General features: G+C 42.7%; 1 protein-coding gene across 3 annotated transcripts in view; it reads left to right on the top strand.

Moving 5' to 3' along the window:
• Positions 1-12,604, top strand: part of TRPC1 (transient receptor potential cation channel subfamily C member 1) — a 33,948-nt gene extending 21,344 nt beyond the window's left edge. For all 3 annotated transcript variants that reach the window (XM_081007912.1, XM_081007913.1, XM_081007914.1), the window contains 4 exons: positions 4,262-4,437; positions 4,567-4,768; positions 5,969-6,163; positions 9,087-12,604. In XM_081007912.1, the coding sequence (XP_080864038.1) occupies positions 4,262-4,437; positions 4,567-4,768; positions 5,969-6,163; positions 9,087-9,314 (801 nt within the window). In that variant the 3' untranslated portion in view covers positions 9,315-12,604. The remainder of the gene's footprint in view (positions 1-4,261; positions 4,438-4,566; positions 4,769-5,968; positions 6,164-9,086) is intronic.
• The last annotated feature ends 215 nt before the right edge of the window (positions 12,605-12,819 follow it).

Genomic DNA, 12,819 nt, shown 5'->3' with positions numbered 1-12,819 from the left:
GGCAAGAAAGCACGGAAAGCCGGTGCACAGCTGGGAAAGGCTGTGGGACCCCTGAGGGGGGCGAAGGGACTGTTGCCACTGCTGCTGCTGCTGCTGGTTTAGCAGAGTCTAAAAGCTGCGTGGGTGATGCAACATGTCTGCGTGAGGAGCTTGGAGAGAGGCAAGCTGCTGGGGGCCCTTTACCCATCACTGGGGGTGCAGGAAAACGTCCTGGGAGCCCTGTGAGCAGTGGGGGGGCGGTGAGCAGTAAAAGCTCAGAGAAGCCTCTTTTTCCAAAGGCTGCCAAGAGTTGTTTGCGTCGTGAGTCGAAGCCTGGGAAACAGAACAGTGCTGAAGGCTTCAAGGCCAGCCATCTGCTGCAGAGGGAGATAACGGCTGCAGAGTTGTCTGGGAACTCTGAGATAAGTCCAGTCTTCAGAGCAACGCAGGATGCTGCGGTTACGGACGCTGCCAAGGACAGGTGCAGCCAGACGTTTGTTGGCATGGCAACGCTACAGAGCAATGCCAGCAGGGACACAACTGTGAAGTGGGTGTTGGACTCAGGAGCGAGTCATCACCTGATAACGCCATCTGCTGGGGAGCTGCGGAATTGCAGAGCTGTTTCAGCTGGAATGACTTTTACATTAGCTGACGGGACAAAACGAAATGTATCTAAAGCTGCACATGTATATGTTTCTGTTTTGCAGGCGGAGCTGGAGTGCTTCATTGTACCAGGGATGAAGTGTTGCCTGTTATCGATTTCTGCTCTGGCGAAGCAGGGATACAAAATTTGTTTTGAAAATGATACCTGTTCCATTTTCAGAGGGGGGAGGCAACTTGTCAACGTGGAGAGCACGGACAATCTCTTTGTTCTGGAAACACCTCTGGAGGGTGGGGGGAATGCAGGGAAAGCACAGGCGCAGTGTGCTAGTGTTCCCAGCCATGATTCATGTGTTCACATATGGCACAAGAGAATGTCTCATGCTTGTCTGGAGGACGTTAAAAGGTTGCCAGGCTGCACCAAAGGTTGTAAAATCACGCCATGTGAGGGATCCCTAGTGTGCAGGGCATGCAGCAAGGTTCAAAGGTGCAGGTTTCCCGGGGTAAAGAGGGTAACCACAAAACCTTTTGAGTTGATTCACACAGACCTTACAGAGCCAATGAAGTGTGAGAGTCTGGGTGGGGCCAGGTATCTGCTAACGATAGCGGATGATTTTTCTCAGAATTTATGGTCTTTTTCTCTCAGGTCGCAGAGAGAGGCGGCGCAACTCATCCAGGATTGGGTTGCGGAGGTAGAACTAAGGTTCTCCACCAAGGTGCAAGAGTTCAGGAGCGACCGTGGGTCACAGTTCACTGGGTCTGCTCTGAAGGAGTTCTTCAAGGAAAAGGGAATTCGTCACCAGGTGACGGGTGCAAAGTCTCCTCAAGAGAGAGGCGTGGCAGAGCACAGGAGTGAAGCACTGGCTGAAGTTGTCAGGGTTTTACTGTGTGGCTCTGGGCTGCCTCAGGGCTTTTGGAGTGAGGCTTGGAAGTTTGCCAGCTTTATTTTTAACAGGTCCTACAATCACGATGTAGGTGACACACCGTTTTTTCTGTTGCACAAGAGGAAGCCACAGGTGCATTTCTTCCGTTCGTTTGGTTCCAAGGCTTCAGTGCCAATACCAACAGCGCAACGGAAGGAGGGTGGTCCTAGGTACCAGGACATGATTTTCTGTGGGTATGATCCTGCAACAAATGGGTGGAAGTTTGCATACCCAGAGGGTGATCAGACCATGCTGCTGGTCAGCAAACATGCTGAGTTCTTTGAGCAGGGTGGTTGGTCACAGCCTAGGGTTGGTCCTGATTTTCTCTCAGAATGCTTGTCCGATTCTGAGGGGGAGGAAAGGGAGGAAGAAAGGGAGGAAGGAGAGGCAGAGGCGGAGCCTGTTGCTGAAGACCAGGTTGCTGATGATGGTCAAGCACAGGGGTGGGTTTCTCCACAGGTTAAGAGAGAACCCAAGAGTGAGCCTTCATCTCCTGTTAGCCAAGTGCAGGAGGCCCGAAGACGCAGCAAGTCAGAGGGGGAGTCTTCTGAGCTTGCTGGAGACACACTTGCTGACCCCAGTGGGTCAGGAGGAGCGCCCGAGGTTGTGCTCCGGCGGTCAACTCGGACCACAAAGGGGATTCCACCGGAGAGGTTTCAGGTCACCAGTGCGTGGGTTGGTTTCGCACAGTGTGATTCTGGGAGTGTGGAAGGGATTCAACAATTGCCTGGGATAGATGCCAGTGGGAGGCAAAAGGCAATGGGAGGTGAGTTGAACTCAAAGAGGTCTGTAAATAGGGGTTCACAGTTTCCCTCAGGATTCGTGACGAGAGGGGGTGTTAATGGTTTCAGAACTCACAGAGTTAAAGAGTTCTGGTGACGTCTCTTTCCTGAGGCGTGGTTAGAAACACTTAAGGGAGTGGTTTGACTCTAAGTGTTTCAGTCTGACTCTGGGACGCTATGCGAGAGGGAGAATGTGTCAGTTCTCGCCAGGTCTGAATTTATGGTGTTATTCTTCATGATTAAAGGCAAGAGAAGATAAGGACTGCCTTGTGTCTGCTCTGAATTTATTACCCCACTGTCTGCAATCCGCTTCTCACCGCTGAGTTCGCTCTGCTACCGGCAAGAGAAAGAGGCCTGAGGAGGACTTTTGCAGGGGGCACGGATAGCTTGCAGAGGTTCGCAAGGGAAGTGTGCCAGGCTCCATGTTCAGCCTCTGTTTACACTCTTGTCCGGTGTAATCTCAGAAATGGCACACTGGAGCTTTCGTTGTTCTTGTTGGCGACCATAGACTGACCCACATACTTTTCCAAAAGTAGGTCATGACTTTCAAATGCCCATAAACTGCACCCCATCAGAGAAATGAAACACATATTAATGCAACACCTTTATATTTTTATATACACTTTCAAAGCAGTTTGCCATCTTCCTTTATCTCCAACTATGAACGCTTTTAATAAATTATTCGAAAAGCTGAATAAATTGATGTTTATATTTATTGTAAGTTGTTTTGTGGATACACGGGTCAAAATGCGGGATGGATATATCCTAACTTTACTGCTACTAAAAACAGTCTTTACAATAAGATTGTTTTTGTGTAACAAACGCTTCAGATTTTCCCAAAAAAAGTGTCTTCTACAAATGTATAACACTTTGTAGGTGTAACGCTGACTACTAAAGTCTGTGCCTAAATTATAGCTACCCTTAACAGGATTTGTTTTGTCATCCTATTAATCTCTCTGGGCAGTAAAAAAAGAATCTGGTACCCCTAGTATCTGTGCAGTACTCCAGAGAAAGTGCTATAGCCCTTCCCATTTTTGTTTTAGGGTTAGTGTAAAACAGGGATAGCCAGCATAGTGCCTTCTAGATGTTGTGGAGTACAATTCCCATCATCCTTGATCATTGACCATGTTGGCTGGGGAATATGAAGACTGTAGGCCACAACATCTGAGGGGTACCACATAGGCTAACCCTGCTATAGAAATTATACATCAGAGCTTTAAATCTGTTTATTAATTTCATAACCCAATCCTATGCATATTTACTCATAAGTCCGCAATCCTTTGCACTCATGCTTGGATGTAAACCTCATGGAACATAGTTAAAGTTTTCATACCATCTTCAGTCATGAAATTGTTAAAGATTATATGTATATACATACGTAGTTTTATTTGTATGCTGCCTTTCTGTAGTTTAAAACCATGCTCAGGATGGCTTCTAAAATGAACTACCTAATTAAAAAAATGAAGTACCTAATTAAAGCATAACAAAAAGTTGTCATAAATAAGTAAAACATCAAAAAGTACGCAACCAAATTGAACAATTTCCACATAAATCATAATAAGATCTAAAATAAAGATACAAAAAATAGTATCAGCAACATAACTCCTTAACCAATACCCCAGATTATCATTGATTCTACGTGTTACAGTTATTATTTTTGCTTCATATATATCATTTGAGTTAAGGAAACAGTCTATATTTTACTTTTACTATGAGAATAAAAATGATTCAGGGTAAAATAGCATGTGTGTTTGTACAGTACAATAAAATTTAATTCTTGTAGTCTGTGGTTTTATCACAGCTCTCTCCCAACAGTGTTCAGAACAGCTGCTTGACTTTTTTATAGTGTCGTGAATTTGGTCAGAAAAATCTGCTTGTCCTGGAAATAGTTTTTCTAGCATGCCTTCTTCATATGCAATCACCATTTGATATTTCATAGCTGTTTAAAACTGAGAACAAATCAATATGTTCCTACAGATTTCAATGGGGCAGATGTTGCAGGACTTCGGAAAATTTCTTGGAATGTTTCTTCTTGTGTTGTTCTCATTCACCATTGGGTTGACCCAACTGTATGATAAAGGGTTCACTGTGGATGAAGAAAAGGACTGTGCTGGGATTTTCTGTGAGCAGCAAAGCAATGATACCTTCCACTCGTGAGTTTCATAGTGTTGATTGAGATCACAGTTTTTCTTTTATAGAACATGAGTGCATTGATTCCATTGATCTGGCCTTTAATGCACAGTAACTACTTGATCTAACTACAGTTTTTCTTTTCCCCCCAGATTTATTGGCACCTGCTTTGCCCTGTTTTGGTACATATTCTCTCTTGCACATGTAGCCATTTTTGTCACGAGATTTAGCTATGGCGAAGAACTACAGTCTTTTGTGGGTGCTGTTATTGTTGGCACATACAATGTAGTAGTTGTAATTGTCCTTACCAAGCTCTTGGTGGCGATGCTCCATAAAAGCTTTCAGCTGATAGCGGTAAGTGTTTTGAAAACAAGATTTATTGTATTTTAAGTGTCAACAGTGCTCTTGATTCTGTATAGCACAATAATGTGGGGCTTGATCCGGAAGCTGCAGCTAGTGCAGAATGCTAGAACACAATTGCTGATAGGAGTGGGGTCTTGTCAGCATATAACACCTGTGCTCAGGTATCTACACTGGTTGCCAGTTTGCTGCCAGGCTGGGCTCAGGCTGTTATTTTTAGCATATATAAACCCCTTAACAATTTGGGACCCTTTTATGTACGAGATTGCTTTACCCCACATGTGCCCACTCAGCCACTTTGATCAGCGGAATTGTCCCTCCATCAGGTGACACAAAATGCCCATTCCACATTTGTAAGAGCTTGATCATTTAGTGTGGCAGCACCTGTACTTTGGAAATCCTTGCCCATTCAGATCAAGCAGGTGGCTTCACTGTACAGTGGTACCTCGGGTTAAGTACTTAATTCGTTCCGGAGGTCCGTTCTTACCCTGAAACTGTTCTTAATCTGAAGCACCACTTTAGCTAATGGGGACTCCTGCTGCCGCCGCCCTGCCGGAGCCCGATTTCTGTTCTCACCCTGAAGCAAAGTTCTTAACCCGAGGTACTATTTCTGGGTTAGCGGAGTCTGTAACCTGAAGCGTATGTAACCTGAAGCGTATGTAACCCAAGGTACCACTGTACTCTTTTCAACACCTGCCCAAAACATTCTTGTTTGGACAAGCCTACCCAGAGACTTAGGAATGTATGTGTTAAAGTGTGGTTGTGGATTTCACACGATTTTACTGTTTTATCTTTTTGTAAACTGCTTTGAAGTTGTTGTTTTTACAATCAAGCAGTGTATAAATTTTATGAAAGAAATAATAGACATGTAAATACATGGTGGCAAAATAGGTATTGTCGGGAATTCTGGCCCCATTATGAACTGAGCCCAAGCCTCTACCCAAGTTTGAGCCTGGTTCTTGGTGGGTTTGTTGTCAACCATCTCTTCTCACCTGCAGCACCCTTACAAAGGGGAGATGGACAAGAGGCTTCATGCACATGGTTAAATATTGGGGGCATCTTCTTCTTTGTGCATGTGTGGGGGTTGCACTTTTGCGTGTGTTAATTCCCTGTCACTTAGTTTTGTAATTTATAATCACCGCTCAGCAGAGCCTTTGATATCTGTTTTCCCAACCCCCCCCCCCATTAATTTAGAATCATGAAGATAAAGAATGGAAATTTGCTCGTGCCAAGCTCTGGCTTAGCTATTTCGATGATAAATGTACACTACCACCACCCTTCAATATTGTTCCATCTCCAAAGACTATATGCTACCTATTTAACAGCCTCAGTAAGTGGATCGGCTCTCATACATCATCTGGCAAAGTCAAGCGACAGAATAGTTTAAAGGTAAGAAATAGAAACATAGAACCATAAAATCATAGAGTTGGAAGAAACCATGAAGGTCATGTAGTCCAATCCCCTGCAAATAGTTATAAAATACTAACAGGGAGTGCCCAGCGGTGCCCAGGAATTTTTAGAAACCAAAAGATACAGTGATTTTTAAATGGAGAGTGTAATTCGTGAGTTTACACCCATCATGCAAAAAAAAATAATACCAAAAACCAGGCAACAAAATGGGTGAAGTCATGCCAAAGGCATGTTTTTGTCCACCACCTTGATTCAAAACGGTGCCTGGCATCCAAACATCAATGAAGTATCTTCCACAAGTCAGTTGCAAGCTATTTGAGTGCAACCTCTGAAGTCCTTTCTGCTTTTCCCTCTCATAACATTATTTAAGGGTTTAAAGTACAGTAGTGCAAATTCAGTGAGTTTTTTTTTCTATAGCAAGATGTTAATTCTAAAATGATGCAGATTTGTTAGTTTTCCCCTACCATGTGCTAATTTTAAGCATGCCTTGTGACATGTCAAAACAAAATACCCAAAGGAAACACTGCAGCCTCTTTGTTTTACAACTGCTTTGAATAAACATATCTAGGGCACCCTCTCATCAGGTGTCATGATTACTAGAGTTCCTTTCGCAGGTAAAAATAATTGAAGAATCATCCCACATCTTAATACAGACCTTGGTACAGAGGCAGGAGTTTTGGGTTTGTTTTTTTTGTGGTTTTTTTTAAGGGAAGGCATGTTTTGTGCATGTAAAACTAGCATGGGTGGGCTTTCTCTTGCTCAGTGAGGATTCTCCTTCCCCTATTGTGCTGCTTCCCACACAACACCTAAATATGCTGCAGAGGGTTTAGTGAACCCTTGGAGAGGTTTTTCTGGGTGGGAACACAAAGCACAGAGTGGAAGTCCCATTCTGCAAGTGATTTCCATTGCACATGCTGGTGGGCGTAATTAGACGTAGCCCATTAATTTCTTATCCAGATAGATCATCAGTTCCTCTATAGCAGGCATGGCCAAACTTGGCCCTCCAGATGTTTTGGAACTACAATTTCCCTCATCCCTGACCGCTGGTCCTGTTACCTAGGGATGATGGGAGTTGTAGTCCCAAAACAGCTGGAGGATCAAGTTTGGCCATGCCTGCTCTATAGTAACTGTATATCCTATTCTTAGTTTCTGCTGTGTATATTGCTAAAGATGAGAAGAAATTAGAATTTGTTGATGGTTTTGTGTGTGTGTATATGTGTATGCATGCTATACAGGCTGAAGCAGTCAAAATGCAGATTGCACTTCAAGACACATCATAAGATGCATATGTGCAGCATATTATTAAGGAGTTAAGCATTTAGAGGACATTCTAGGAAACAAAACTTTTACCCATTGTATTCATGGGATACACTGAGTATTATCCATAAGTATAATCTTTCAATTCATGGCAGAGAGCTTAGAAAAGCTAGTCAAGCTGTAGACAAATACACATTATATAGTCAAAGAACTGAGCACCCAGGAAACATTTACTCAGCCAAGCAATTTGAAATCCATGGTGGAGCTATTACGTCTGAAACTAATAGACAGAAATATGGGGCAGAAATATGGAGAGACAGCAGGGAACAGATAAGAGAGAGAGCACAAGGCAAACACACACACACTCAGAGCAGTTTGGGAATGGGAACTCAGCACTGGCTCACTGCTGGCCACTTGAGACCCATAGCTGCCACTTCTGCTGAAAACTCTATATTGCTCTGCCACCGCACTGAGCACTGATCACTGGTGAGATGAACTATCCAGTATAGGAATAATAATAATAATAATAATAATAATAATTTATTATTTATACCCCGCCCATCTGGCTGGGTTTCCCCAGCCACTCTGGGCGGCTTCCAAAAGGATATTAAAATACGGTGATACATCAAACATTAAAAGCTTCCCTAAACAGGGCTGCCTTCAGATGTCTTCTAAAAGTCTGGTAGTTGTTGTTCTCTTTGACATCTGGTGGGAGGGCGTTCCACAGGGCGGGCGCCACTACCGAGAAGGCCCTCTGCCTGGTTCCCTGTAACTTGGCTTCTCGCAGTGAGGGAACCGCCAGAAGGCCCTCGGTGCTGGACCTCAGTGTCCGGGTAGAACGATGGGGGTGGAGACGCTCCTTCAGGTATACTGGACCGAGGCCGTTTAGGGCTTTAAAGGTCAGCACCAACACTTTGAATTGTGCTCAGATACGTACTGGGAGCCAATGTAGTCTTTCAAGACCGGAGTTATATGGTCTCGGTGGCCGCTCCCAGTCACCAGTCTGGCTGCTGCATTCTGGATTAGTTGTAGTTTCCGGGTCACCTTCAAAGGTAGCCCCACGTAGAGCGCATTGCAGTAGTCCAAGCGGGAGATAACCAGAGCATGCACCACTCTGGCAAGGCAGTCCGCAGGCAGATAGGGTCTCAGCCTGCGTACCAGATGGAGCTGGTACACAGCTGCCCTGGACATGGATTTAACCTGTGCCTCCATGGACAGCTGTGAGTCCAAAATGACTCCCAGGCTGCGCACCTGGTCCTTCAGGGGCACAGTTACCCCATTCAGGACCAGGGAATCCTCCACACCTGCCCGCCTCCTGTCCCCCAGAAACAGTACTTCTGTCTTGTCAGGATTCAATCTCAATCTGTTTGCCGCCATCCATCCTCCAACCGCCTCCAGACACTCACACAGGACCGTCACCGCCTTCACGAAGGTACGAAGACATCACCTGCCAACCTTCCAGGATCTCTCTCCCTGTCTAGCAGGCATGCATGCACAAATATGACTGTGCAAAATAGAACATTGGGGTGGATCATGCCCAGTGTTATTTTACCATTATACACAAGCTTTTTAACCGGGGGGGGGGGGGGGGGGCGGATCATAGCCATCTGTACATTATATATAATATGTCACTGTTTGCTTACAGGAGTGGAGAAATCTGAAGCAAAAGAGAGATGAGAATTACCAAAAGGTAATGTGTTGTTTAGTTCATCGTTATTTGACTTCCATGAGACAGAGAATGCAAAGCACTGATCAAGCGACTGTAGAAAATCTCAATGAGCTGCGGCAAGACTTATCAAAATTCCGAAATGAAATGAGAGACCTGCTTGGGTTCCGGACTTCAAAGTATGCTATATTTTATCAAAGAAACTAGGAATCAAGGTTTTAAATAAAATGCCTAAATTTAGACACATTCATTGGAATATATTTATTTTCAGCCCAAATAATAAACGATGGAAATTTCTTCTTGTTACATTTTTTTAAATGCCATTGCATGTAATGCAGCCAAACTCAATTGTGAAGAAAGTAACTATTTTTTGTTCTTTTGAGGCTTTTTATTAAGTATACAAAATGTAAAATTTGTACATAGTCTGCCAAATGCAAATGTAGAGTTTGTAATGTGTCATTAAGAATTGGATCTCAGAATTTAGGCTGCATTCCTAACCCTTGAAGAAAGCACCATTCAATTCAATAGGACTTACTTCTGAGTAGATAGACATGGTTAAGATTATGATTTATTTGCACACATTTGCATTTTTGAGAAGGAAACAGTAATTGAATCTCCATCCCCAATACCAATATAGGTTAGGCAGTACAAATAACTATATTTACAATATTAAAAGAATTGTTATCCTTTCAAGTAGAAGTATATATGTGAGGAAGATATTGGAATACTTTAAAAGAGCACATTTGTGAAAAGGCTATCAATAAAGATTACATAATACATTTTTAAAAAGCTATGAAAAGCCATATCATTATAACAATAATATTTGTCATTCTTGTACTCCACTCTACTGAATGATACCAAAGATATCATTTTGGAACTTGAACGATGATAATATTTTAGAAAATAGTTGAGTAAATTGCTGATAGATAATTCTAAGGTGTCATCAGTGTCCATGCCTTTTGGCTCTATTTAAATCAATTTGATTTCAAGTGAGTTCCTAAATTCACACTTACCGCACAGTACTGTACATGAAATACAGATTTTTCAGTTGTGGGCCCCAGACTCAGTGTTGAAATTGCAGTAAACACAGGGCAACCACTTGGGAGTTAAATAAGCCACAACTTTATTGATTACAGATGTCAACAGGTTTGGACATAGGCATTTGGTGTGAGGGAGAGGGGGTGAGGAGAACCCCTGGCACTGAGCGCTTCCTGGCACCCCACTACACTTGCCGCTGCTGCCTCCTGTAGCCCCGAAATCCTACCCTGCTATTAAGGATTGGCACTTAAAAGTGCCTTTTGTTCAACAATCTGTTGCCACTCACTGAAGAAAACACTTGGGAGGCCCAGCTTCAGTTTCAGACATTTCCAAGGCCCAGGATCTTCTTTGGGAGCCTCCTGGCAATGTCCTTCTTTGGCAGAGACCAAGCTGTGACTGAAAACAGCCCAGGCTCGGCTCCTTTATATGCCATGGGAACAGACCAGATGGAAGCCAAGAAGACTAAGTCTTCCTTCTGGTCTGCCCCCAAGCTGCACCCGCAAGCTTGCCTGTGATTGGCTGAGACCATGGCTGAGCCCCAGCAGTCAGCATAGCTTGCGGGGGGAGGAAGCAATGTTCGACCAGGCCATGGTGAAGCCAGGCAGGCACCTGCTGCCGCCACCTGTGCGGGACCTATATAGATATCCTACAGATGACAATGAAAGGAATTCAAAGCTGGTCTTCTGAGATCACAGCATTAGCTGTTACAGCAGCCTTCCCCAACCTGTTGCCTTCCAGATGTTATGAACCACAGCTCCCGACAGTTACGCTGAAAGGTTGGGGAAAGCTGCAATAGGCAAGCACTCTTTGTTATAACACTGTTAATGAAATGACACCTTGCTGTCATGCTGAAGCATTTCTTAGAATGGAAATTCTCTGCGTGTATATCTACACCTATGCATAAGGATTGAGAGATTATGGCGGCACCAGTTCTAGTTATCAGTGGGTCAAGGTAGATGCAGTGAACTTAAAACTCATTGATTTAATCGGAAGCATCCCAGATTTTAATGGGATTGGGTCCTGTGTGTTCATGGGAAATACTTTATGAAGACATTAATGGTTTTGTCCTTATACTTCCTGTTTTGAATGCATTTTGCTTTTGCATTTTATCACTTATTTATATAATGTCATTATCTGCTGTTTCATTCTACTTGAAGAAGAATAAGCTAGGGATTGTTAGTACGGAATACTGATGCTCTGTTTACTTGGAAAGGAAAACCCTTAATTCTATGCCATGGTTAATACTTAGCACACCCATGGTGACAAAATGTTATTTCTGCACAGGGCACTGGTGTGCTTATGTCTCATTGATGTCATGCGGTGTAAATATAGTAGGAATTGCTGTTGTCTGACTTTATATTAGCTTGCAGAATTTAAGGGCAAAAGGTGCTGGTCTCCTTGTAGCGTAAATCGGGATGAATGAGGGAACAAGGTTTAAGTCAATATTCCTCCTATTTATTATGATGTTTTTATGAAAAAAATAATATATTTTGTATATTAAAAAGATATATGTGTGACTTCATTAGAAAGAATGCAGATTACCTAAAGATTTTTTTTTAATTGTATGTAGACTTCAATATAAATAATGACTCAATCCAGATTTATGAAAAAGCTGGTGGCTTAAGATATATGAATGCTTTGTGCCATATGTTATATCTTGTCTGTTGAAACACTAGAGAAACAGAATAAATAACTATTTTTTGCGGGGGGAGGCAAATGCTGACCTAATGGATAATCTAAGAATCTGTTCAGAAAAATTGTTGCCATTGATACCATATACAGTATATCACATGAAACTGTGTGCTTTGGAGATCTTAATTGTAAAATGCGGAACAAAAGCTACTTTTTTTTTGTTACACTATTCCCCCCCCCCCCCGTTTTCCTGCCTTTTTCATGCAACCAGATTATAAACTGTGCTTCTGCTTTTTAAAAAGGCTTTATAGAAATAAATGACAAAACCTGTGTTTTCCAGGTTCTTACAACTAATTTGAGGGGCCCTTTCCAGAATGTTTATCTTGTGGTACTGTGGTTGTAACTATTTTTAAGGAGTAGTTACAAATGATTTGCTCCAAATCTAGTCTTCTCTCAGACGTTATGTTTCTGTTTTTTTTAAAAAATCTTGCCATTATCATTCCACAAGCACACAGCATGAATAGCACAAAATAAGTGATGCAGGAAAAAACTCAGAAGAAAACCTGATGAGAATGTGTTTTGCTGCAGAATTCAGGATTTATACTGTATACAATGCAGAATCCAATAAGGTATGACAGCAGTTGATGGCTTTCTGCTGATTAGCCAGCGGATGTCTTTGGGGTAATCCTTCCAGACTTCATTGTGTTTCAAAGTGAATTTTCATTTCATATCATTCTTGAATTGGATACTTCTGTAACTTAAGCTTTTTTAAAGAGTTGTTTCATTTCCTAATAAGCTTTTTGACATTAAAGAATTGTTGCCTAAAAGCTCAGGTGATTAATTTGTTTCATTTGTATCTTGCCTTTTTCATGGAGCTCAGGACATCATTTTTTCCTCTCGAAGTCCTTGTGAAGTGTGATTGGCTGAGATCATGTCTTGTACAAAGCTACACATGCCCAATTTAATGTCATGTTAAATGGTAATTAATGGATTGCTTTGAATGCAGATTTTGCTCCTCCCTTACTCTTCTCCTAGGACATGT

The sequence above is a fragment of the Podarcis pityusensis genome (assembly GCF_964106645.2).
Source record: "Podarcis pityusensis genome assembly, chromosome: 5".
Taxonomy (NCBI): Eukaryota; Metazoa; Chordata; class Lepidosauria; order Squamata; family Lacertidae; genus Podarcis; species Podarcis pityusensis.
The sequence above is the reverse complement of the archived record's forward strand: the minus strand, read 5'-3'. Positions and strand labels throughout refer to the sequence as shown.